This window comes from Gobius niger, assembly GCF_951799975.1.
Source record: "Gobius niger genome assembly, chromosome: 1".
Taxonomy (NCBI): Eukaryota; Metazoa; Chordata; class Actinopteri; order Gobiiformes; family Gobiidae; genus Gobius; species Gobius niger.
In genome coordinates this window covers 29,992,920-30,019,089 of record NC_136852.1, presented here as the reverse complement: position 1 = coordinate 30,019,089, position 26,170 = coordinate 29,992,920, and the positions used below count along the sequence as shown (strand labels likewise).

Below are 26,170 nucleotides of genomic sequence, written 5' to 3'. Positions count from 1 at the left end.
ATTTTATGTGGAAGACCCTGCAGTTGTAGCGATCTCACAGTTAAACGTGAGAAAGTGAAGCACCTAATGCTTTTTTCCTGTGGAGTTTGACATTTGTCCACATTAGAGACAATGGCAAAAATACTATTGCACATGATGGCATTTAGGTTTATCATCACGATCTGAAACAATCTGAGTCTCTACATGGCTCAGATTGTAGAGAATTTGATGAACTACACCAGGGGTGGCCAACCCGCGGCTCTCGAGCCTCATGCGGCTCTTGGCCAATCAGAGTGCGGCTCTTTGCATGATTGGATATGTTTAATACAAGGCGGCTCTTTGCAAAATAATTGGTAAATATTTCCCATAAACTATAATAGTCTTTGACCAAAAATCCTACCATCGTCCTACAGACCCTGTTTCCATCTCTACACATGAATGAGAGTCTGTATCTCCCTCCTTTTCGAGGCGGTGTTTAAAAGGTGCCCGTGCGGCAGCCTCAGTCAAAGCGGGATGTAGGTTGAACAACAGTCAGGCAGATCGTGGCACTAGGATTAGCTTCTGTGCTTTTCAGGTTTCTGATCAGCCTACTCTTTATTTGATGTAATTTGGCCTCATTTTCACAGAAAAAGATCAAAATTAGGAAATGGAAAAAAGCGGAGCTCTTTTGAAGCGTATGATGCGAAGCGCGACATCGTAACGCGGAAATACGCAAAGTCATGACTTTTCTTTCACATGTGACAGTAACTGTAACAGATGCAACTTAAAACAGACTCTCAGATCCTCCAGAGGCTCCTGGTTAAAGTTCATAAACTTTGTGCAGACTAGAGTGCGTTCTTTGCACAGTCCAGTCAGGACGAAGCTGCAGGCACTGAGCGCACAGGCCAGGGGCGAATCAGAGAAGGGGGCTCAGTGGGCAGGGCCCCACATACAAACACACCCCAGCATTAAAAAATAATAATAATAATAATAATAATAATAATCTAATTCTGTCTCAGAATTAGATTATTATTATTATTATTAATAATAATAATCTAATTCTGTCTCACCCCTCCTGGAACCGCCACCTTAACGTGGTAGAGGGGTTTGAGCACCCGAATGATCCTGGGAGCTCTGTTGTCGGGGGCTTCGTGTCCCTGGTAGGGCCTCCCATGGCAAACAGGTCCAAGGTGACGGGTCAGACAAAGAGTGGTTCAGAAGCTCCTTATGAGAGACCAACAGGCCCGGGTTACAACCTTGAGGCCGTCCTTCTGTGAACCCACCACCTGCAGGAGGAGCCATAAGGGGCTGGTGCAATGTGATTTGGGCTCCAACAGCTGCCCCCACGACCCGGCAATGGACAAGTGGAAGAAGATGGATGGATGGATGGATAATTCTGTCTCAGTCAGAGCAGAAAGCACACTATTTCAGTTAATATACATGTATTTCAATCTTGTTGAGGAGTAAAACCATTCAATCTAACACAATTATTTTTTATTATTTAAAAAAAAGAAAAAGGCCAGGCATAAAATTATAGTTTATTGTGATTATATAAAACGGTCACATTCTATTTAATCACAATAAACTACCGCCCCGGAATCTCGCTAATGGTCGGTGCCTTTGTGGCTCTTCACAGCGTCAAGGTTGACAATTTCGGCTCTTGGTCTCTGACTAGTTGGCCACCCCTGAACTACACGGTGCAGGTGTATGACTGTAGGGCCGTACTTCCTCTGCTTCTTCTCCAGGTCGTGGTTGCGCCCCTGCTGACCCTCCAGGTGCAGCTTGGTGTCCTGCAGCTCTGACGTCAGCTTCTGTGCCTTCTTCTTCAGCTGCTGGATGTTCCTCTGGGCCTCCTCGTTGTCGGCCTGGAGGTCAGTGATCTAAAGAAAGGGACACAGCAAAGGATATTGGAAAAGTGGAAAGTAAAGGCATAGCGTGTGGACTAGATATCAAATATTTGTATTTATTTTGATCTCCATTAACAAGTACAGCTACTCTTCCTGGAGTAGCTGTGGAGTACATAAGTTTACTTCATGTCCTCAGGAGATTTTAAAACCAGCGGGTCAGTAAAACAATAACATTAGAAACATCATAGAGATAGAACAACATGCAGGGGGGGGGGGGACAGGAATCAAAGAGTGTTGAAAAGAAAATGTTTTAAAGGTGCATTATGCAACTTTTTGTGTGATATTTTGTGCATATTTGATCTTGTAGTGACCCGGCTGTATGGCGCCTTCACTTTCCATCACAGTGGACTCTACAACTGTCCAGGATCAATTGTGTGATCCTGGAGTGTCCTAGAGACAATGATGACAGAAAGTAAAGGCCATGCTGGCCAGCTTCTCACGGGCAGTCAAAGACTGGCTTCTAGACCACCAGTCCTGCTCACACTACCACACTGTATTATGTGTTTTATGGACTTTAGCATTTAATATATTTCTGCTCTTTAAATCATGCTGATAAATACTGTAACTTGACAATATTGCACACTTATTTGTAATTTGCACTTTATATTTGTATATTGCACTTGTATTTGTAAATTTTTGTTATGTAACTTTAATCTTGTGCAATTTGAATTGTGTATCTTAAATGTGCCTTGTTAAGGACGACAGATGGAAATGAGCATAGTGTTGGTGCAGCCATCGTTTCAATGCAAACTGCCTTTAAAAGAATAAACTAAAAATAAATAAATAAATAAATAAATAAATAAATAAACCACACATACATCCACTGAGTAGTGACCCAGGTCAAATACGCAGAAATATAAACTTTTTTTCCACATAAAAAAACATAATTTTTAGACCTAGTACAAAATGTCTTGCTCAGCTTGAATTAAAAGCCAATGAAAAGAAATGCTTTTAGCAGAGATTTCAAACTCTGTACAGAGGTCACAGCTCTGATGGTCAGAGGGAGAGAGCTCCTTAGTTTAGGCCAGAGGTAGACGACGTCCGGCCCTGCGGCATAACCTCTGGCCCTCAAGATAATACGGCTCGGTCTCCTCTAGACTTTAAACTGGACCTTGGCCGTACCACTGTGTGAGGAGTAGATATTATGCTTAAACATGTCCACCAATGACCGGTAATGTGAGCACAGTGCCGTGTTGGATGAGTAAAACACCAAATGCTTATGTGTGGACTCATGCAGCGCAGACCCACCCTTCTCTCCAGCTGCCGTTTGCCCTGCTGCTCCACCTCCATCTTGTCCTCCAGCTCCTGCTGAAGCCTCTTCTTTGTGAACTCGATTTCTCTGATGGCGCGCTCGTACTTCAGACGCCACTCGCCTCCTGTCGCGACAGCACACCAACAGCATCAGCCGCATTCAAACAGGGAGGACGGAAACAAAAAGCCCAACTTGGTGATGAGGCAGGGTTTAAATTGATATATATGAAATTCACATAGTTCCTTGGTTTCGAGGAGAGGAGATTTATGAAGATAGTGAAAGAGGATGTGAAGCTAGAGAGGGAGAAGAGGCTGCAGAGGAGAGGGTCTAAAAGAAAAAAGACTCAGCTTTGATCTGTTACGAAGCAAATGGATCGAGCAGCTTTCCTTAACAGTGCGCAAAAACCTGACATTTCTTCAAGACTACACTTCAAGGTCTAATGCAACACAGTACGCCGTATAATTTGTCCGAAATCAAAGCTCTCCTCTGTTCTTCACTCCCACACTGGCCCTCACAAAAGAATCAATCCACCATTCTCTGAAGCGGCTGGATGTCGTCACCCAGTCTCCGCTGCCTCCCAGACTCCGCGTTCGAAATTCTCCCGTCTTTTGTTGAGAGCATTGATCGAATAGCACCTCATGTAGCGAATAATGGGCTTCCTTTATCCGCTGTTCCAATTGCAGCCATTGTAATTCGTACAGTAGGGGACCGCACCGCAAGAATTTCACTTTCTTTTGGAGGCGGAAGTCTTTTCAAGTGGCTTTTAAACTTGCTGGGGTTTTTACGTCTAAAAAAAAAACAACACAATGAGAAACTTTCCCAAAAACGCTGCCTTTAAAATTGTGAAGGCAGTTTTGTATCATATTGGTTTGCAGACTTGGAATAGCAAGGAAATGGTTTCATTTGCACAAAAATATTGAAGGTTTTCTCTCTTCATGATGAGAAGGTTGGGGATGAGGGTTTGTGCACATATGTAAGGCCCAAATGTGCGCATAAATAAGAGAATGCTAACCGTAATGAATGTGCTAACTGCATCTTACATATGTGTCCTCCTTAGCCCTCGCCCTTCGCCTTCGACAGCCCTTGATTTGTCTGCATTTACAACAAGCCAAGATATGGTGGAGATGATCTAGTTTTTTGTGATTTTGTCGAACATATTTAAATGTCAAAAACAAATAAAAAGCAAGCCTCGACTCTACTGAACCAGTTCATCAATAACTTTGAACACCTAAACAAGAGGACCAGGGAGCGTTCGGATAGATCAGGGGTGTCAAACATACGGCCCGCGGGCATGACACGCCCTGCGAGAGGATTTAACCCGGCCCCTGCCCTGTAGAGCATGAATTCCAGAGTATGTAGGGAAAAAAGTAAGTCTCTAGCCCAGGGGTGTCAAACTCATTTTGGGTCGCGGGCCGAAATTCAGCTCCCACGGCGGGTCGCGGGCCACATACAATAGAGAAAATGTTTCCAATAAATGAATAATAATAATCTGTGATTTGATCAAAGCCCCAACTTGACTGAAGCTTCATTAATGACAACGGCTTATACTTGTATTGCACTTTACAAGCCTGTGTCACAAGTTCCTGAAAGTGCAGTAGTCATTATTCATTCACTTGGTGGTGGTAAACTGTTATTGAAGCCACAGCCGCCCTGGGGCAGACTGTCCATTTACCACATGGCTATATAATGTGTGGTTCATATCCTGAGCTCTTATTATGTCAGTGCCCTCTGCTGGACACGTGTGGAACTCTATCCTTTTTTTTATTTAATGCCCCCCAGTGGCTAGAATGAGCATTCTGGTTATTCTTTAAAAATTCATAACTCCGCACAGGAATGGGTTAGAGACTTACTTTTTTTTTTACATACTCTGGAATTTATGCTCTATGGGGCAGGGGCCGGATTAAATCATCTCGCGGGCCGGATCAGGCCCGCGGGCCGTATGTTTGACACCCCTGCTCTAGCCCATTCTTGTGCGGAGTTATGATTTTTTAAAGATTAACCAGAATGCTCATTCTAGCCACTAGGGGGGATTAAATTTAAAAAAAAAAGGAAAGAGTTCCACACGTGTCCAGCAGAGGGAACTGACCAAAGAGCTCAGGATATGACCAACACATAATATAGCCACGTGGTAAATGTGTTTTTTTTTTTAATTTATATATACAGTATTAAATAAAAAATCTCTATTATATGGGGCCCGCGACATGCCGTGGGAGCTGAATTTCGGCCCGCGACCCAAAATGAGTTTGACACCGCTGGGATAGATAGTCGTGACAAGTGGCAAAGTTTGTAAAAAGTCAAGTCAGCGCAGATTAATGGAGCCTTCACAGCAGCAGCGAAGCCAAAACATAAATGACTTTTAACTGTCACACAGTGGACACAGGGTTTATACGGGCTGAAGCAAGTCAAATGTAAAATCACAACGTCCTGTAAGATTATCAATGTTGTTCAAGTGCTTTTTGATGATTTCAAATCTGTTTTATCAAACTCTTAAAGGAACAGGCCACCGTTTTTCCATACTGAGACATGTTCTTACATGAGCTTAGATGAGTTGATGTGTACCTGTCTGGTCTGTGTGCGTGCGCTCAGTCACGCAAATGTTGTTAGCATTTAGCCTCTCCCAGCACAGACATAGCTCCAAACTGCTCCAAACCAAGTTGTTCCACGTTTTCCCTATTTAAATACAGCTACAGTTGAAAAGTTACACGATCCAAGTCCAGCTACACAAAATCAAACGTAATAACACCTGGAGTACATCGAAGTCTGCACAGTAATATCGTTGAAGTACTCCAGGTGTTATTACGCCTCACAATATAGTCCCCCTTTTTATCCGCTTAGAAAATCGACATGTTTCATTTTGTGTAGCTAGACATGGATCGTGTAACTTTTCACGTACCTGTATTTAAATAGGGGAAACGCTTCTAACTTCACCCCAGTTTGGAGCTATGTCTATGTTGGGAGCTAGCAACATTTGCGTGACTGAGCGCACGCACAAAGACCAGACAGGTGCACATCAACTCGTCCAAGCTCAGGTAAGAACATGTCTCAGTATGTTAAAAAAAATCAGAAAAGTGCGTAACCCTTCTGTCAAACAAGTGCCGTAACTGGACAAATCTGCTTCGTTTTGGAAAGACAACACTGTCCACTCCAGCCTGGACAAAGAAAATGTCTGGGAAATCATGATTAATGAATGTTTTGCACCCAGTTCAGACATGATTTATTCCGACGTAAATGTCTTTCAGACCTGGTGCTGTTTTAACACTGACCTTTTCTTCATAGAACTGCCACTTCGCTGGTGTAAAGCTGTAATTAATACCTAACACTAGCATTAGCCCATCAAACGAAAGTAGTAATTAGAAAAAGATGAAAACCTGTCATAATTACACGCCTTCAAAACAGAGCAAAGCTGAAAAAATCTAATCATTATGTCTTCCTCCACGTCAGTTTCTCGGGGCACACTTCACTTGACTTCCTTGATTGTTTTTTTAAGATTGATTTTTGGTTAAATAAAATAAAATAAGAATGTGCTCCTTCTGCTGTGCTCCCCCTTTTTTCCAAAACTGTCAGTCTGAAAATCACGCGCCCACAGCTCCTCAGTCAGACTGGAGCGAGTGGGAGGCTCCAGGCAAGAAGAAAAAAAAAACACACACACACTGGAGACTGAAGTTTTAATGAGCAGAGACTTTCGAATCAATGCTGGATCGAAAAGTACTCAACGTGTGTGCACTCGGAAACAAAGAGCGCCATTGTGGATTTCTGACACTAATTGCAACTTTCCCTGACACAATTCGTGACTCGCGGTGTTCGTCTTAAACAGGCTCGGGAGCGTTTGAGAGATGACTGAATTACAAAACATAAAACCATACATTTATCTTTGAAAAGTACAATATTATTTAAAAAAAAATAAACCTTTAATCGCTCATTGATTCTATTCTGTAACCAAATTATTTATTTAAAGTTTGTTTTGGGGATTTTTCACTTTTCAAATACTGGCATCCCTTTACAATGACTAAACGCGATTTTGCAGGGTTTGTAAATCATTGGCAAGAACTATTTTTGTTTGTAACATTGTGAAAAGACTTTTTTTTTGTGTTTCCTGGAAGAACACCTGTAAGTCAACTGGCACCGCTGGGACCCGCAGCAGCACTCACTTTTTCTATCTCCATTCCTCTTTTCCACCAGGAAAGTCCCACTGAGAATCAGAATTTCTTTTTCAGAAGAGTCCTGGTACCAGACGGAAACCTACTGAACACGACTCTTTTTTATTTTTCTTGTGTTGGGAGGAAGTTCAGGAGAATATGCTAACCCCACACAGAAGGGCACAGAAGAAAAACTGCAGCACCACCCTGCCTCCTATAATGAGAGATTCATTCATTTTGACCTGTATTTAACCCAGGATTGCCCCACTGAGATTAACAACCTCTTTTTTTTTTTAGTGGTCCGGAGCGCCTGGAGGAAACCTACACAGACAAGGGGAGAACATGCAGAGAAAGGTCCCATTCCACCACCATGTTGTGTCGGCTTAACCTCTTACCACCCGCCTGAACCAAATGCATTCTGTCCTCTTTGGCCAATATATAGTAGGTCTGTGAAACACCTCATTTGAAAGCTAAGACCCACAAAACTGATCTTTTTCCTCGCGTTGTTGCTGTGTTGTGTCACCTTTTTAATGTTTTTTTTTTTTCTTTTTGGTCACATTTTTGTTGAGCTTTTGTATTTTTTTTTGTTTAATTTTTGTCACTTTTTGTTGAGTTTTTGTCAATTTTTTGTCAAATTTTTGTCACTTTTTGGTTGATTTTTTGTCACATTTCTGTTGAATTTTTGACATTTTTTTGTTTAATTTTTGTCACATTTTGGTTGAGTTTTTGTCCCATTTTTGTTGAATTTTTGTCACTTTTTAGTTTAATTTTTGTCACTTTTTAGTTGAATTTTTGACACATTTTTGTTGAATTTTTGACACATTTTTGTTGAATTTTTGTCACATTTTTGTTGCATTTACATCCTTGTTTTCTTCTCATTTTTTGTGGCTGTTTTGGTGCTTTTTTCCTAAGAAGCTTTTTGATTAGGGTAAAGCCTGGAGAACTGGAGAAAATGGGATCCGTTCAGGTGGAAGTTAAGAGGTTAAAGCTACTCTAAGCGATCCCGTTTTGCAATCTCAATCTCAATCTCAGAATATTTACGTTATGGATGCGAGTTTCACACCAGATTAATGAGATTTCCGTAGCTCATTGAATGCAACCAGAGCATCGAGTGGTCTAAACAGTGTGGAGGAGGTAGGCGATGGGGGAAATGGTTGGAAAAAGGTTTCTCCAACAGGGTCATTTATGATATGACCAAAACAAAGTCACTTTACATGCTTCGAAATGATTAACCTCTTACCACCCACCTGAACCAAATGCATTCTGTCCTCTCTGGCCATTATTTAGGTCTGTGTAACACCTCATTTGAAAGCTAAGACCCACAAAACTGATCTTTTTCCTCGCGTTGTTCCTGTGTTGTGTCACCGTTTTTATGTTTTATTTTTGTCACATTTTTGTTGAGTTTTTGTAATTTTTTTGTTGAGTTTTTATCACATTTTTGTTGAATTTTTGTCATTTTTTTGTTGAGTTTTTGTCACATTTTTGTTGAATTTTTGTCATTTTTTTGTTGAGTTTTTGTCACATTTTTGTTGAATTTGTGTCACTTTTTTGTTGCGTTTACATCCTTGTTTTCTTCTCATTTTTTGTGGCTGTTTTGGTGATTTTTTTCCCCAAGAATCTTTTTGATTAGGGTAAAGCCAAACTGGAGAAAATGGGATCCGTTCAGGTGGGAGTTAAGAAGTTGACAACTAATGAAGAAAGCTTTGTTAATGTTTTATAAATGCATTCATTCTGACCTCTGGCAGGCTACACACTGGATAACTCAGAAACAGTGCCGACATAGAGACATTTTTATTGTATGTAAACTAAATAAATCGGGTACAGGGGCTTTAAAAACTTATATTGTTGTTTTTATACATTTAAATACTAACCAAGTTGACCAAGCGAATAATGTGTAATAGGATCTTAACTTTGTGCACTTCAGAATCCATTGTGCCGTCTCTCTCGTCAAACTCTCCCATTGTTGTGCTTTTACCTCATGGCTGTGACTGTAAACAGACTCGCCCGATGGTTCTCTCTCTTACCCGAATCGTCGTCGTCCAGCTCTCCGTTCAGCTCCGACGCCCTGATGAGACGCGCCTCCATCACCTCCATCTCCATCGACTCCATCTGCTTCTTCGTTTGGTCGAACTTGGCCTGAAACCGCAGCAGCAAACAGGAAGTGTAACCATGGCGGCGCTAAAGCGATTGGCCGAGGGCAGGGGATGACGTCACACATTTAAAACGTCTTTGGGATGAGAGTGGGCGGGAGTAAGGATTGGCGGTGAAAAGTTTACCATTTCAAACTGGCTTTAGAAATAAATGAGTACAGTTAGGAGATATCTGTGCATCAAATGGCAAAATCAAAAGTGGTTGTAATAAAAATGTGCTTTGTCACGCAAAACGACCAAAGATGTTGTTAGCATTTGGCCTCTCCCAACATATTCCTAAAGCTCCAAAAGGGGGTGAAGTTGGAAGCTGCCACGCTCTTCCATGGGCACAAAGACCAGACAAGTACGTATCAACTCGTCTAAGTTCAGGCAAGAACATATCACAGTATGGAAAAACGGTGGTCTGTCCCCTTAAAGGCGCACTGTGTAACATTTTGGATCATACTGTTGCCGATACAAAACATGCTCCTAATGACCAGGTCAACATAGAAAATGCTATTTTTGCAGTGGGTGATCAAATAATGGATTTAGATGAGGACCTAAACTATTTTAATCTCATATCTGGCTGCCTTTAGTCAACATCTCCATGGAGACGAGCTGGAGACGAGCTGGAGACGTCCCGCTCCTAGTAAAGTTACCATCAGTTCTTAGGAGAGCTGAGCAAACACATTTTCTGTTTTTTTGGACTTTTTCAAGGATAAAAGCACCTGCCATATAAATGCTTGTATTTCACTCAATGGATTGATTTAGGGTTAGTGTGAAATGTTACGCATTGTAGCTTTGAGTTGCAAAAAAGAAGCAAAAATCGCATAAAAGTGCCAGTGGTGGTCAAAGTACTTGATTTCATTACTTGAGGAAAAGTTCACATTCTGCTGGTAAAATACTACTCATGTTAAAGTCAAAATTGCTCTGTCAAATCATTACCTGCTGTAGAAAATACTTCAAAGTAGAAGGTAATGGGTAAAAATTGTTCAAAATAAGTGTTAAGAAAAAGAACATGGTTTAAAAAAATAATAATAAAATAAAATTGTGTCCGGGTTGGCAACATGACGGGGACAAAACCTCTTCCTTGTGGTGAGTCAGTGGCATTGGCAGTACATCTGCACAGCGCCACCTACGGTTCTGGAGTGTGTATTTTAACGCTTTAAAAATAAACTACTTTTTTCTTTGGCACTTTCACAGAAATATAGTGAAGGAGAAAGTATTTTATTTATCTTTCTACAAATCCAATCTAACGTATTCCCAGTATTCGCCCAGTATTAGCCCAGTGTTTAAACAGAAGAAGCCTGCACTTTACATACAGCACGTCGGGAGAATCCTTGGTAAATATCTGGACATCTGTTTTGTCGCGCCGAGGCCAAATGAGACGAACGTTGAGACAGACTTTTGAGAGGCGCTGACAGCTGAATCCTCTGGTATAATTGTATTCCTGGCAGAAAACTGAATTAAACAGCGCATAAGTGACACATGGCTTTGTTTGGAAGAATCTCTCCAAAACCTAGACGCAGCTGTTCCCGCCAACAAATTAAAACTAACACCAAAAAATCGGAAACTTTCTCACGGACCAGACAGTGTATTTTGGGATAAAGATGCACATTTTTAGAGACAATGATCTGGACATTTTTCCTTGATATCTATAGTTAGATATGAAAGACGGCTGAATTGCATTGATAAACATTAAACCACAATGTAAGGCCCACAGGGTTTATACAGGCAGAAGCAAGTCAAATTTAATGCTTCTTAATGCCCAAATACCACTGTATATTTTTAATGCCACAAATGCAGAAAAAGATCTGCGTATAAAGTATGTCATTCCTTAACATTTGAAAACATTCCAGCAAACAGAGGAAAGAGAATTAGACAAAACTGGAAACTTTGTAGCAAAAATATGTGGTTTTAGATCATAATTTGGGGCATTTAGATTTACTTATTCAGTGTAATTTGTTGAGCAATGTCACCATCATCCAATAAATGTACATTTTATGCCAGTTTGAATGCCCTGCGGAAACCCTGATGAAGAGAAAGGAGAAAAAATGACAACAAATAACCTGCCAGCGTGACAGTATGTAGTAGTTTTTACTCAGTGATGAAAGGAGTAAGCTTAGCAAGAATTGGAAAGGGGAGGGCTGGGCTCGCGCACACATGCAGCTCTGCCCAAAAGGTCTGCAGAAGACCAGACCGGACAGCCCGTGCGTGGAGTGCTGCAGAGTCAGACCTGACTGAAGATCGCAATCATATTTGTGAGATGGCGGGGGCGGGGCCACGTTCACGTGTGCACTGCATGCTCTGCTCGAGCTGCTTAATAACAGTTGTTACTGAAGTTTATGTCTTTCCACAAGAGTAGTAAACTATTCGTCCATTTTAAAGAAGGTTATGATCAGATTTCGTATTAATGAAACTAAAAAGGTGATGCGTGTATCTTATTCAAGATAAAAAATAAATTAAAAAAGAAAAAAATTAAAACCCGACCCGACCCGAACCCGACTCTCATGCATGATATCTCGGCCCGAACCCGGCCTGAATTCGGTCCGGGTTCGGGCCTAAAATCTAACCTCTAACGTGGGCCCTCAGGAGGAGCTTTGTGGGAGCTGCTACCCCAATGCTAAGTATAGCCAATTGGGAAGATTCAAAGATTAGGCAAAAATGTGCAAGTGACCGGGAGAAAAACTTCAGGTATGCTTTTAATTTACTTTTTAACACCCCCCTTTAAATAAAAAAAAAAAAATGTTGTAATAACTATCAAAAACGGTCTTCATTTACAACAATTTTTGGAGTAGTCTCATGAAACGGAACAACAAGCCTCCACCTTAACGTCCTGATCGACATCTGGCACAAATCCGTTGCCACGTACTGGACAATACGCAAACATTTGCAACTAAGGATAAAATGGACATCATAATTGTTAGGAAAGGCCTCCTATTATTGTTGTATGTTTCTTTGAACTAAAACCTTGTTGTTGGTTCGCCATCTGCTGTCCGCCATGGTTCAGGATGAATTCTTACCTGCAGGTCTTTCATGTCCTTCTCCAGCCTGAGCCTCTCTCCCGTCTCAGTTTCTAAAAGTTGGGACGCCGACTCTCCGGTGTTTCGCTCATCGGCCAACTCCGATGACAGCTCAGTGATCTGGGCACAACAAAAACACATCAAATCCATGCATTGCAAATGAGCGTAATGTTTACTTTTAACTAGGGGTCAGCAACTGGGGGGTAAACAAATAAAATGCATTATTATTATTGACAGATTGACATAAACAGGCCTTAACCTTAAACACGCCGCAGTGCAGCAGTGTTTGCAGTCAGTCTGCTGTCGGAGCGTTAATGCTGCCGATCATTACCAGAGGAGCATTTTAAAGCCTGGTGGTTGTTTTCATTATTTCTCCACGTTCTAAATTAATTTTTCAGATAAAAGCGCCGGCAGCAGGTGGCTCACACCTGGAACCCTCTCCGCTCGCAGCAGGTGAGCGCAGATAAGGCTCATAAAGAAAAACACTGCTTCACTTCAGACAATTAGCAGAGAAAACAAACAAACGCAGACACACACGAGAGGCGGCGGAGGGAGATTAGAGCCGGATTTAGATTGAGTCCTGGTTTAAGGCGAGACACTAAATAGGGGAAAAAAAAGTTCACATTTAGAGATAACAATTTGAAACTTTTGGCGTGGATTGCCGACATAAATAAACTGGTGGCCCGTTTTCTGTCACACACAAAATAAGGCAGTTTATGAGAAAAACTATTGACAAAATCTGAATAATGGATAGAGCCAGGTTTAAATGTAGTGTTATAGATTTAAAAAAAAAATCCCTCCAAAAAATGATTGCAAGAGAGTCATCCTTCATGCGAACTGCAAGTGTAAATCTCAGTGGACTTTGGCGGCCATATTTGGATAACAGAGTCTTATCGCTGAATCTGCAGCATAAGTCGACAAAACACAAAATAAACGCCGTAAAAGGGTGGATTTGGTCTCTTTTATACTTTGACATTTAAACATGTTAAAGGGATATTTCAGGATTTTTGACATAGGGCCTCATTTCCTAGTTAGTGTATTTCTGGAGATAATTTTCATGTAATTCAAGCAGTTCTTATATTTGAAGAGTTTCGTGGCGCTAGGCTAATGCAAGGCTAGCACATTTCTATGGTATCAGCTAGCCTGCATTAAAAACAGTCTGACCCGCTACACAGAGCACCTGAGGCAAATCACTTATAACGCCAGACTAACCATATAAATGTCTGTGTCCACAGAGTAATTTTAACCATTTTGCATTTAAAAGAACTTATATTTGAGCAGCATCAGCTTCGTGGTTGTATAAGCTACGCAGCGGCGGAGTGATCTGCTAGAAAATAGTCCCTCAAAATACGATCATTCATGTGATGCAAGGTCAGTTATATTCCAAAAATGTTTCTATCAACAGATATTTATATGGTTAGTCTGGTGTTATCAGTGATTTGCCTCAGGTGCTCTGTGGAGCGGGTCAGACTGTTTTTAATGCAGGCTAGCTGATACCATAGAAATGCACTAGCCTTGCACTAGCCTAGCGCCACGAAACTCTTCAAATATAAGAACTGCTTGAATTACAAGAAAAAAAAATCTCCAGAAATCAGCAACACTCTGGATAACTAGGAAATGAAGCCCTATGTCAAAAATCCTGAAATATCCCTTTAAGGTAGCCTGGCTTTTCCAGACTACGATCTGTCTCTTTGACACAGAGAAGTAGTCTGGACATGGAGCCTTTGGAAGAACAGTCTAAATATAGAAGTAGAGGGAAGAACATTGGTTGGACTAAAACCTCTTCTCGTGTTGCGGTGGTTAAGACCCACTTCCTTTTGTGCAGAAAGGAAATAGGTCTGACTAGCCAGGCTACTGTTAAACTGCTGTGACTCGCCACTGTGAGTGCACAGAGCTCCTTACCCTGCTCTCGAGGCGATCCGTGTTGAGTCGGAGCTCGTTTCGTTCCTTCTCCACCTTCTCCACCTTCTGCTTCAGCTGCTGGATCTCCTCCTGCCGGAAATAAAACCAGCGAAACATTCCGTATTTAGCTCCTTATCGATCCAGCAGATGCAATGCACTGCAACGCGGTAGGGCCCTCACGTCTTTGCCGCGGATCTGCTCCTCCGTCAGCTGCACCTCGATGAGCGGCCGCACGGTGGTGAACAGTTTCCACCACGGCCAGCCTTTGACGCCTTTGTTCTTCTTGATGTTCTTCTGAATGCAGCGGATCGCCAAGTCCTGGATCTATGAGCACAAGCGCAGGGGAAACAAAACTTAACCACATTCATTCTTAGGAATAACTCTACGGTCAATCGCAATAATCAGTGTGGACTTTGCAAGCATGAATTATAACTACTTTGTTTTAAACGGTCCTGGAGTGAAATCTACTCATTTGTAGTTCCTTGAATAGGAAAAAAACAATCAACCAATAATTAAAGTGAAAGTCTGTAAGTTTATATGTTTTACCAATCTAAATGATTACACATAATTGACCGCCTGATCCTGCAGTTTGACGCAACACAAGTAATATTCGATAAATGCATTTTATCCTTTGCTGATCTCAGACACTGATCAGAATCCCTGGTGCCATCCCTTTGACCAATGAGACGAGCTTTCCTGTGACCCAGCGTGTCAGGTCCAATCAGGAGGAAGGGGGGGGGAGGAGCTTGATCATTCACTTTCTTGGAAACAAAGAAATTGTGCAAATTGGGAATGGCTTTCAGGTCCAATCAGGAGAGGAGGGAGGGGACTTGATCTTAACTTATGAAATTTCTCTCTCTCTCCCACCTTCTGCTATCCCTCCCTCCCTCCCTCCCTCCCTCCCTCCCTCCCTCCCTCCCTCCCTCCCTCCCTTTTTGCAATCCTACAGACTACAGACACTTTAACTATTTGTCTCGGCCCCTAATAAAAACAATTCACTCTATTCAAACATTATTGTCATGTTATTTTACATGGAAATAACAAATGGTCGCAGCAGTGCACCGAATATTGCAGTTGTTCCCTGTATGTAAACTATACAAACTGAATAGGGTGAATAATGATTACTATTGAGGGGTACGGCGCTCTAGACTGTGGGAATAGTTAAAATACTGATTTAATGATTTATCTAATAAATACATACACATTTCCATTCAAACTTTTTTGAAAGCTTAAGAGCCTCCCTTGCAGTGCCTTTGGTGGAACCCCAGACCCCACTTTTGGGAACCAGTGGTGCAAACTTGTCTTCATGGACTCTTTAACGCCGCTGTTTCACGAAAAAGAAGCTAAAATAAATATACTATTTCCTCCGTGTCATATGCTAAACATACAAAACATAACTGATGGAAAGAGGACTGTTTCAAAGATAGAAGCAATCAGTGAATTTTTTACTCCAAAAATTGTCCCATGATAGCACAGCGACACCTTCATTTTCAGATAAAAGAAAGCATCGTTGAAGACATGCTGATCTGGGTTGAGATCAAATCCAGACTGAGTTACAGAGTCGGCGAGCGCTGTACCAACATTCGCCGCTCCGCTCGCTCCGAAGCGGGGTTTTGTGTTTGACGGACGGCCTCGGCACAGGCCGTTCCCGTGCGCAAATTAACGCATCAATGTTCAGAGGGAGCTTCGTGGAGAGGCATTAAGCGCCATCATGGAGAACGGCGGGGATCTGGAGGGCCGTTTACCCAAGACAATTGGGACTAAGTGCTCTCAGCGGTGCACACGAGCACAACCTGTTACAGCACAAAGAGCTCGTTCACACACTTATGAATTTCTCTTTTTTTTTTGGCACCAAACGGAAGAGCTGTACGGTTAATCAGCCGGAGCAGGAGAGTCAGACTGAAGCACCTGGGGGAGGATGTGACTATTGGTAATACTGCAGAGTTGGGATTAGGTTTTGGAGTTCATTCAGTCTTTCATTTCCGCTTGTTTGGGTGTGACGAAAAATGTGTTTGGAAATCTCGATGAGTTCCCATTCACTGATTCCATTCGGGTCGGATTTCTCCATAGAACTGGCACGTGTCTCAATTAACATGACTGTGGGTAGGTTCGTGATATGTTTAGGGCCTCTCTAGCTCCTCTCTAAAGAGCTGCTGTAACAAGTCAATTCATCTCATCTTCTCCATCTCATCTTATGTTTTGAACTTGATCATGAAACTACCGTCTTTACCAAATCCATCCACATCTTTGGTAACCATCCAATCAGAAATGCCCAATCCAACAGCAAAAAACAAATCCCTGTCATGTTTGTGTGAGCTCTCAGTCTTACAAGAACTTTCCATTGTGGACAAAGGTTCTCAAGCAGTCATCTTTACAGGGTTATTTTGAAAGACGTTTCATTGGTAGATCAGGTTGTTCCCAGATGACAGTTTTCATATCACTTACTGAGTCCAAAGTCACTCATATCACTGACGCATTAATACGGACGCCCTCTACCTGTCCTTCACACCGCAGGCAGTAGCAGCTCGGTGCACCTGTTTCCTCTCTGTGTCTTCAGGCTAGTGTTTAATTAAGCTCCGATAGTGCTCGGGTCCCCTGTGCCCCTCTCCTCTCCAACTGCATGTCAAACGAGTTTGCTGTAGTCGACGGGAGGATGTCTTCAAAAAGCTGTGCTGGTGCAAAGAGCCACCAGCACAGCTCCTGCATCCAGCCTCTTTGTGTTTCCTGCATTTGATACTAAAACAAACCTCGGGAGAGGTGGGATGGCATAAGTATCTTTAGAGCATAACTTTCTTCACAGGGAGGTCAAAAAGGATCAGTTATTTGTTTAATAATGATGTTCCAAAACCTGATCCATTTTTCAAAACGATTGGAATAAAAACAGTGAGGCCTGTATAAACAGCTAAAAACAAAGTCTGTTGGCTGGATTTGTGACTTCACAAACACAACAAATCTGCCAAGTGGTGGCAGCATAGCCATGAACAGACGAGTGTTTCATTTGCTGACAAGAATGACTTTTAACTTGTTATGAATCAACCTGCAAATTTAGAAAACACAAAGAATCTGTTTCTTAACTATATCATTTTACGGTCAGAGCGTTGTTGCTGTGCCTGTAATTAAATCAAGATCAGCACCAAATTCTCTGCTAAAAGTTTGTCTTCTTCAGAAACTATTTCAACCGATGATCATTACGGCGCTATTGTTACTTCTACTGTAATCTGAGTCTGGAAAGATCAGTACTTCATAAGACAAATACAGCATAGGAGTGGATTGGTCAAAGTACTCGCCGGTACCTGAGGAGTTTCACCACAACATGGTTGATACAGGAATACTGACTGCTGCCTTTAACAGGCAGAGGGACATCAGCACAACAGTCTGATAACAACCACTTTAAACCTAATACAAACAGGAGCGTTCAAAGCCGCGCATGCTCTTCCTCCACTGAGACTTGCTTGTGCTTTGAACGTCTTCCTCGCCGGTCGGCAGCACGTGAGAAAGAAGACGGGATGGAGTTTTCCCAGAGAGACCCCGCAGAAATCAAGAGAGTTTTTCAATGATTTTGTGCTGGGGTGATGCGGGCGGCTCGTGTGAACCGCCAGCCGGCTGATTATGTATGTAGAGCTATGTCAAAGCAAGTTCAGGAAATCCTCTGGAGAAAATGAATGATGCCTCTGTACTAACAGCTGGCAACTTCAAATTTAAAGTGGAATTTGAACTGCTTCAGCCTCCTCAGTGCCACCAGATCAGTGATTAGGGCTCACTTATGTCCACCTGTTTTCGATAGAGAAATTATGAACGTGTATGAAGCTATGACACAGAAACATACCAATGAAGAGGTGTTACTCAAGAGTGTTTCAAAAGCTTGACATACCTATACGGTAACCAAGGTCGGCGTTTCCTACATTTTGCACTCGACTTCAGTTAAAGAGATAGCAGGTGAGACGTTAATGCTGATGTGTTCAAAAGCACGTTTATAAGCCACGATTATGGCCAATCTGTCGACTTTGCAGTTCCAGGTTAATAAAGCCCTCATGCATATCAGTGGAGTATATATTCTTGCCTATACTCTCTATTAACAACCGTCTGGCGCCTCTCGCTCTGAACTCAAATGAAATGGTTTTCGAAGGGCGTTTCTCAAGGACTCGCTCTCAGCCTCATCTCTGCAAGTAAACACTCGGCTCGGAGTATTCGTGTAGCCTGGAATTGGATTTGTTGTTGTTGTTTTTTCTTGTAGTGAACAAATGGAAGTTGCTAATGTATTTTTCACCTTGTGGACTTGGTTCGGCTGAGAAAATGAGACTGCAGACTGTGTCAAACAAAGTAAACCTTGTGCAACCAAACATGAACCTTTGGATTATGTTGTTCTGACAATTGACTACATGGATTTTTTTTCTGCCTAAAATATTTACTTGCATGGATTGGGCGGTGGTTACTGTTCAAAATGGCTATATGAAAATGCTTCATATTTTCAGAGTCAATAGATAAATAACCTAAACCAGAATCGTAATGTTTTATTATGTAAACATCTGTGCATTGGCCAACTTCCTTTCTACATTTATGCATTTTTTTTAATTTAATAATCTTTCAATAAACATCAAAGTGATGTTTCAGGCAAAAAATATCACTCAGATTGTGGTGCAATTTTTTTTGCGTTAGCATTTAGCTTCAAGGCTAAAACTGCAACATTTATGAAAACAGAAGTCTCCTTTCCAGGGCCTTTCTCATTTTAAACATAATTTTAAAAAAGCCCACATTTATATCTACAATAATCTTTTACTGAAATATTTCTTGTAGCCTAAATAATTTCTTGCTATCTGCCCTTAAAGGGATATTTCAGGATTTTTGACATAGGGCCTCATTTCCTAGTTATCCAGTGTTGCTGGTACATGGAGATATTTTTTTTGTAATTTATGTAGTTCTTATATTTGAAGATTTTCGTGGCGCTAGGCTAATGCAAGGCTAGCGCATTTCTACAATATCAGCTAGCCTGCAATAAAAACAGTCTGACCCCCTCCACAGAGCACCTGAGCCAAATCACTTATAACACCAGACTAACCATATAAATGTCTGTGTCGATAGAATAATTTTAACCATTTTGCATTTAAAATACCTTATTTTTGAGCAGCATCTGCTTCGTGTTTGTATAAGCTACGCGGCGGCGGAGTGATCTGCTAGAAAATAGTCCATGTGATGCAAGGTCAGTTACATTCCAAAAAGTATTCTATTTATATGGTTAGTCTGGCATTATAAGTGATTTGCCTCAGGTGCTCTGTGGAGTGCGTCAGACTGTTTTTAATGCAGGCTAGCTGATACTATAGAAATGCACTAGCCTTGCACTAGCCTAGCGCCACGAAACTCTTCAAACAAAAGAACTGCATGAATTACAAAAAAAATATCTCCAGGTACCAGCAACACTCTGGATAACTAGGAAATGAGGCCCTATGTCAAAAATCCTGAAATATCCCTTTAAAGTGATAGTCAGTAAGCTTGCAAAGAGAGGTGGGAAAGAGTGAAATGTTAAAGTAAACAATCAACCCCCCCCCCTCTCCCCCTTCAACCAGAAAGCCCTTCTTAGTTTGCAAAATGAGGGGGAGAGGAACAGAAATTTCAAAAGCAAAAGATGAAGCTCCTCCTCCTCCCTCCTGATTGGACCTGCTGGTTCACAGGAAAAGCTTGTCTCATTGGTCAACGCAGGATGACACTAGACTCTGATTAGTTGCTGACATACGACTTTTCAAAAAAATAAAATAAACATATTATTACTTACTTGACATCAGGTGATCGATTTTGCACATTGTATTAAATTGCTAATACTTTTAGACTTCCAGACTATCACTTTAATGATGTTTTAGCGCTTGTGAGACGTGTTCTCATCTTTATCCAAAACATTCCCAAACATAAGCCTCCTAAAGGTCCCAACTGAGCTGCAAACGTCTCTTTCCTCTTTACAAGCAGCACACGGTTCACTTTCATCTCTGTGTAGGACAGAGGCACGTGAATCCCAGCACGGGATGCAACGCTGATATTTTCACTGTACATCCACGATCTACTGCGCACCTTAGCTAGCATGTTCACATGTGGGAGAAGACTGAACTGAACAACACCTCAGTAGTATTTAACCACCGATACGGGCTCTTATGTGTAAAAGCTGCCTCTCCAAACATATCCTGACATGCATGTGACCCTTTTACGAGTTTCGCAGGTCATATCCCAGTGTTGCCTCGAATGTTAATGTTTGTGAACTCATTTAAAATGGTCCTAGTCTTTCCCATCAAGAACCTCTGTATTATTCTATCTGCATGAAAAGTCAAATGAAGGACGAAGCAATAAAGCAGTAGTGGAATGAATAGCCTCATTAAGTTCTGTGGTAATTGCGTTTCTTATTGTTGAAAATAGTAAATGCTTTTGGGAACAGCTCCGGGACCATTACTTCACAAAGCTCTCACTGCGGCCCACAGGGAGCACAACGGGCTGGGATCACTTCATCAACGCAGAGAAGGGAGGCAGAGAGGAGGAGAGAGGGGGGCGGTCGAAAGTCCATACTCAACCAGGGATTAGTTTAGAACTTTTTGCACCTGAGTCATGGTTTTCATGCTTTATAACTGACGATACGGAGCCTGTATGTACTTGCATCAAAAAAACTAAATCTGGACTAAAGCCTGTTGGGCGGCCCTCCACGTGTGCTCCTCACCTTCCTCTTCTTGAAAGCCTGTCGGGCCAGATAGCCTCGACACGCCGCCTGGAACAGAGAGATGTTCCTCCGTGTCTGAAGGTCCCGCTGCTCCTCCAGCCTGGAGAGAGTCCCCGCTCGGAAGAACACCTGCGAAACACAGAGGACATATTCTTTCAGTGTTTGCTATTACGAGTTTGTGAGGGAAGAAAGGAAGGAAGGACGGAAGCAGCCGAAACTAAAATGCTCTCTCTGGGTGATGATGTATCTGCCAGACGGCGGCGGAGGAGAGGAGTGTGTTAACTTTATTGGCTGTGAATGGTCCTAAGTGAGTGGACTGACCCCACAGAGGGAGGCGGATGAAAAGGCCACAGGAGGGTGCTTCACTGCTTCCTTTAACATTTGATTTAGTGGAGGCGACTGTGGAGTGCAGCTTCAGAAGGGAAGAGGGGAATGAGGGTGCTTCAATGTATACATGGTCAGGTATGATTTTTTCCCTGATAAACTAAACTGACTATATTTGCAGTTCAGAATAAATGTGAGTAGATTTTTTTTTGTTTTTCTTTGGCCCTATGAGTCATGATATGCGAAGAGGTAATATTTTAGACAATAATTTAGCCTGGCAAGCTTGTACAGGATAGAATACTTCCAAGTATTCTGTATTCTATACTAGCACAACTCCACAGAGATTAAATTTCCCTCCAGTCCATGCTGACCAGAGCAATATGAGTGCAGGAGAAAGGGCTGTGTATGGAGTAAAGCTTATATCAAAGTATTCAAAATGGAGGATGCAATAAATCTGTTTGTTTGTTTTTTGCTACGGTGTTGCTATTTGTGAGAGAAAAGAGTAACTGGCCGCTCTAAGGCTTTTCTTCAAGAATCAGGCAGCCGTGTCCTCTTTCACTCCGATCCATTCATTCTAATGCTACACTGAAAAGACATTCAATAACAGCACTCTCAGACTACCTTATAGAATATGTGTACATGGAGTAACCAGGCTAAAAGTAATATGCCTGTTATCCCCAAATACTACTATTTCCCTGTTATGGATGTCATTCTGAACTTCTTGGAATAGGCCTTTGTGGCTGTGCGGCTGTATTCGACGCCAACATCACTGCCATGCAGAGAGTTGGATGCAGTGGTGTAAAGCACTCGACCACTGGACTCGAGAGCAGAGGAGACCGGGGCGGATGCTGTTCAACGACACCCGTATGGTGTCGGAACAAAGTTTAGGTGCTACCGGTATAAAAAAAAATGAAAGTATCAAAAGCACTGAAAAAAAATCTTAAAGCTTTAGATCCAAGTTTTGATGCTGTTGGCCCAGGGACACCATTAAAGAAAATGACTTTACTGTTTCAGCTCAAATGAATGTTTTTTCACTATTTTTTCCTCTTTTTTTGCCTGTTTGCCCTATTTTCCCCCTATTTTTCCCCCTTTTTTCTCCTTTTTTATTACTAATATTTTCCCTATTTCCCCAATTTTTCCCCCAATATATTCCCCTTTTTTCCCTATTTGCCTATTTTTTATTTTATTATTATTATTATATTTTTTTTAATGTTTACACAGTTTTTACATATTTTTTGCCACAATTTCTCCCAAATTTCCCCCCAAATTATTCTCCATTTTTCACACGTTTTTTTTTGACATGGGAAATGAATCAGATATTGTAAATTAGCAGATCTTCACATTATTGTTTTTGTGGTTCTACATGACAAATATTTTAGGTATCGAAAAAAGTATTGTTCAGGTATCGGTATTGAAAACCAAGTATCATTAAAGCAGTACCAAGTAACTCTTCCCCCTAGAGGCCATAAGCGCAACTGCAGGTGTAGTAGCAAGTTACGATTTTTTAACTTATTAATTGTCTTGGAGAGTAAACACTACACTGACAGGAAAGGTGAAGGGAGAGAGGGTTACTGTGCATCCAATTATACAATGGAAATACTTTTTTTCACTCAAACTTGGCTGTAAATACTGTTTAAAGTGACGTTAGCCCGCAGTTAGCTTTGCCCGTTAGCCTGTTAGCTTCTTCTTCGTGATTCCGTTAGCGTGTATTGCTTTCTCCGGACCGGTGGCAGTCAAGTTGCAAACATGGTTTTCTGGCCAGAGACACCAGGGGGAGATGAAAGACCCTCCAATCATCCCATAAACACTTGTATTACCCCCACAGGGACTACGGAAAGGATTTATTAAGGTAAACACGTTACTTAGTACTGCTTTAAAGTACTGGTATCGAAAAAAGTTTCAGCAGTACCCAACCCCACGTTTCTCCATCTGGCAAACGGATGGCCCGGTCTGGGTTTGGCGGTTGCCAGGGGAACGATGCTTGTCTGATTGCCAAGTGTTAAAGTTTGGTGAAGGGGGGCGATTATGGTGTGGGCCATGAGTTGTAGCATAAATATACATATATACATAGACACACACACATCCCTTCTCAAAAAAAACAAAAACCCTATTTTCCAATGTTTTCTCCTGGCTGCATAACTTGCTGAAAAGTTGTTAATGACCCGCTTCTGAGACCGGCCCCTCCAGCAACGGCGTGTGTTTCATAACCTCCAAATTGAGCAGCCATGGTTCAAAGTAGATGTATTAATTCAAATACTCTCGACCTTCCTCTTGGAAAACAGACAGTCGATCAATAACTCAGCGTGGTTCTTTCACCTAACGAGGAAGAGGAGCGCCCACATTCCCTGCAGCGGCTCTGAACCTGAACACACCGTAGCTTTAGTTGAAATGCGCTGCACTGTTGTTGGTCGGTTTCCAGTGAGAGCATTATCAGGTTTTATGGCCCCGTCTGTAAAAGCCTCTTCTGTCTGAGATGACGAATGAGGACAGACACTGACAGTAGCCTTTAATAATCTGTCCAAGCTGCAGGTGATGTCAAATTAGGACTGTTGCCAAAGAGAAAGCAACTATATCAGGCATCAATATTCTATACATTTGAGGAACCTAGACTGAACTGAAGAGAGGAAATGTGGAAAAAGCATTGATAACCCTATTGTTACATATGAGCATTATAGTGGTGAAAAAAAATCTACATTTCTTGAGTCTTGAATGTTTACTTGTACCAATAAACAGCATTGCCATGTTTTTATTTACAATATATAATATGATATATGATACAGCATGGTACCTAAAGGGGTAATTACATGGAGTCAATTACAATTACGTGCAGTCGAATGGGCGATGGCACAGATTGGCAGCCTCGCTTCCATCAGTCTACCCCAGGGCAGCTGTGGCTACAATGCTTACAACCACCCAGTATTGAGTGAATGAATAATGCAAAGTAAAGCACTTTTGAGTGTCCAGAAACGCACTATATATAAACCATGCATTATTATTATAGTTAATTATAGTGATTGCATGGCAACTATCATTTTACTATTTTAATCGTAACATTTAGTGTAAAGTAAATTAATTCAATTGAAAGTTATATATTTTTATGTAATTCATTTATGGGATTAAACAAGCATGTTTGTTGTATTTATGTATTTATTCGATTACTGATTTATTAGCAGTGAAATCTGTTTCACGGGTGTCATGGGGCGCAGGAGGGACCCTATTGTACATGTTTATAGTGGTAGGGTACACTGGAGCCCCCAGAGGAACCCTCCACAGACACAGAGTTCCTCCAGGTGAAATACTCTGAGAATACCTTCCATCACAAGCTCTCCGTTCGTCAGACAAAAAACCTCCTCACAATCTCTAGACTCCACTGACGGCCCGCCCATAAAAGGCTTGTTTTACCCCCAATTAGAATAATATATCTCACCATTTCTCCAGGCAAAAAGAAGATATTTTTCTATTCAAAATAAGCCTTCATTTTGTATGGAAAAAAAACATTTGATAATGAATGTCAGAAAAGACTTACTAAAGAAAATCCAGAGTAAATGTGATAAGATGTTTAAAAAGCTTTGCAGTCGGCTCTACAGCAGGTTCAAATCAGCTAAATCCCATTATAGTGAAAAGGACTAAATCTCTGTTGGACCTCCATGATGACATCATCACAGACGTAAGTGATGATGATCGTCTGGAGCTCTCTACCTCTGGAGCTACGGTCTGCTCCCACTCTATTGTCTCCATAAATCCCGCTTACATTCAACTGCATTGTAAATTATAAGATTGTCACAAACTCCACACACCGGGACCTTCTTGCCGTGGGGCGAGCACACAAACTCTTTTAGAATATACTGTAGAATATAATGTAGTGGTCGCTTTCCATTTACTAATAAAGTCAAATCCCTGCCTGTAGTAAAAACACATTAGTCATGTTTTTGCACCTTGGCAAACTTATGATTCTCTGATTAGCACCACTGCCGCTCCAAAACACATCAATTATCTCCAGATTGTGTCAATAATGCCGTGGAACAGCGCTGCTCCCTTTATCCGATTTAGTACTGAGGCTTTTTTGTTCATAATAAGAAAAATCAAAGTCATGTCCATCCGCCGGTAAAACTCCGCTCTTCCCATTTAGGTAATATGTGTCAGGGGACGTAAATCGTCTGCGGCTCCGACGAGGGGTACTTTTAATATAAGGGGAGTCTGAGTGACGTTTTGCCCTTCAGAAGGTGTCATCGCTCCAACGGCAATTTACAAAAGTGCAGAAAGGAAAAAAAGGAGCGGGACTTAAGCCAAGAATTAACGCCATTAAGAGAGATATGGCTGGAAATTAGCCTCTCAAATGGGCTCAGCAGTGTGTCCAGAGGAGCGCTAAGTCTCTTTAATGCTTTTAGATAATGTCGGGGAAACCTCAGGAGAGCTTATGACTAAATTTAAAATCTATTATATTAACGCAGAATGTTGAGAGTGTTGAGAATGAGGAAACGTGTGTTGAGTACAAGTACATTTCTGTACACACTCGACTCTGACAGCGGCCCAGTTTCCCTCCTCACTGACTTTAACCAGGGCTAAACTGCGCTCCTCTGGGACTGTCCCGGGACACGGCGGGCCCCTGGGAGCCATTTGTCACCAAGAGTGAAGAGAGGAGAGAGAGGGGCAGAAGCAAACATACATCATATCTGTGCAGAGGCATGGCACAGTGTGGTCTCTACGGGCCCAGGGCAATGTCAGAGAAGGAAGAGTGCAGCTAAAAGGCTCAAACAGGCCACATCTGGATCAGAATTAAAGTACAGACCTAAAGGTTATCATTTACAGGTAAATTCGGAAAGAATTATTGAGAGCAAGTGAGAGAAA

At 41.7% G+C, this 26,170-nt stretch overlaps 1 protein-coding gene across 10 annotated transcripts in view; it reads right to left on the bottom strand.

Annotated features, from left to right (window-relative positions):
* LOC306964848 (unconventional myosin-XVIIIa-like) overlaps nt 1-26,170 on the bottom strand; it is a gene marked incomplete at its 5' end in the record, with an annotated part of 153,435 nt that overhangs the window by 48,640 nt on the left and 78,625 nt on the right. For all 10 annotated transcript variants that reach the window (XM_079559008.1, XM_079559011.1, XM_079559014.1 and 7 more), the window contains 7 exons: nt 1,684-1,838; nt 3,114-3,241; nt 9,278-9,389; nt 12,406-12,525; nt 14,308-14,397; nt 14,488-14,631; nt 20,999-21,127. In XM_079559008.1, the coding sequence (XP_079415134.1) occupies nt 1,684-1,838; nt 3,114-3,241; nt 9,278-9,389; nt 12,406-12,525; nt 14,308-14,397; nt 14,488-14,631; nt 20,999-21,127 (878 nt within the window). The remainder of the gene's footprint in view (nt 1-1,683; nt 1,839-3,113; nt 3,242-9,277; nt 9,390-12,405; nt 12,526-14,307; nt 14,398-14,487; nt 14,632-20,998; nt 21,128-26,170) is intronic.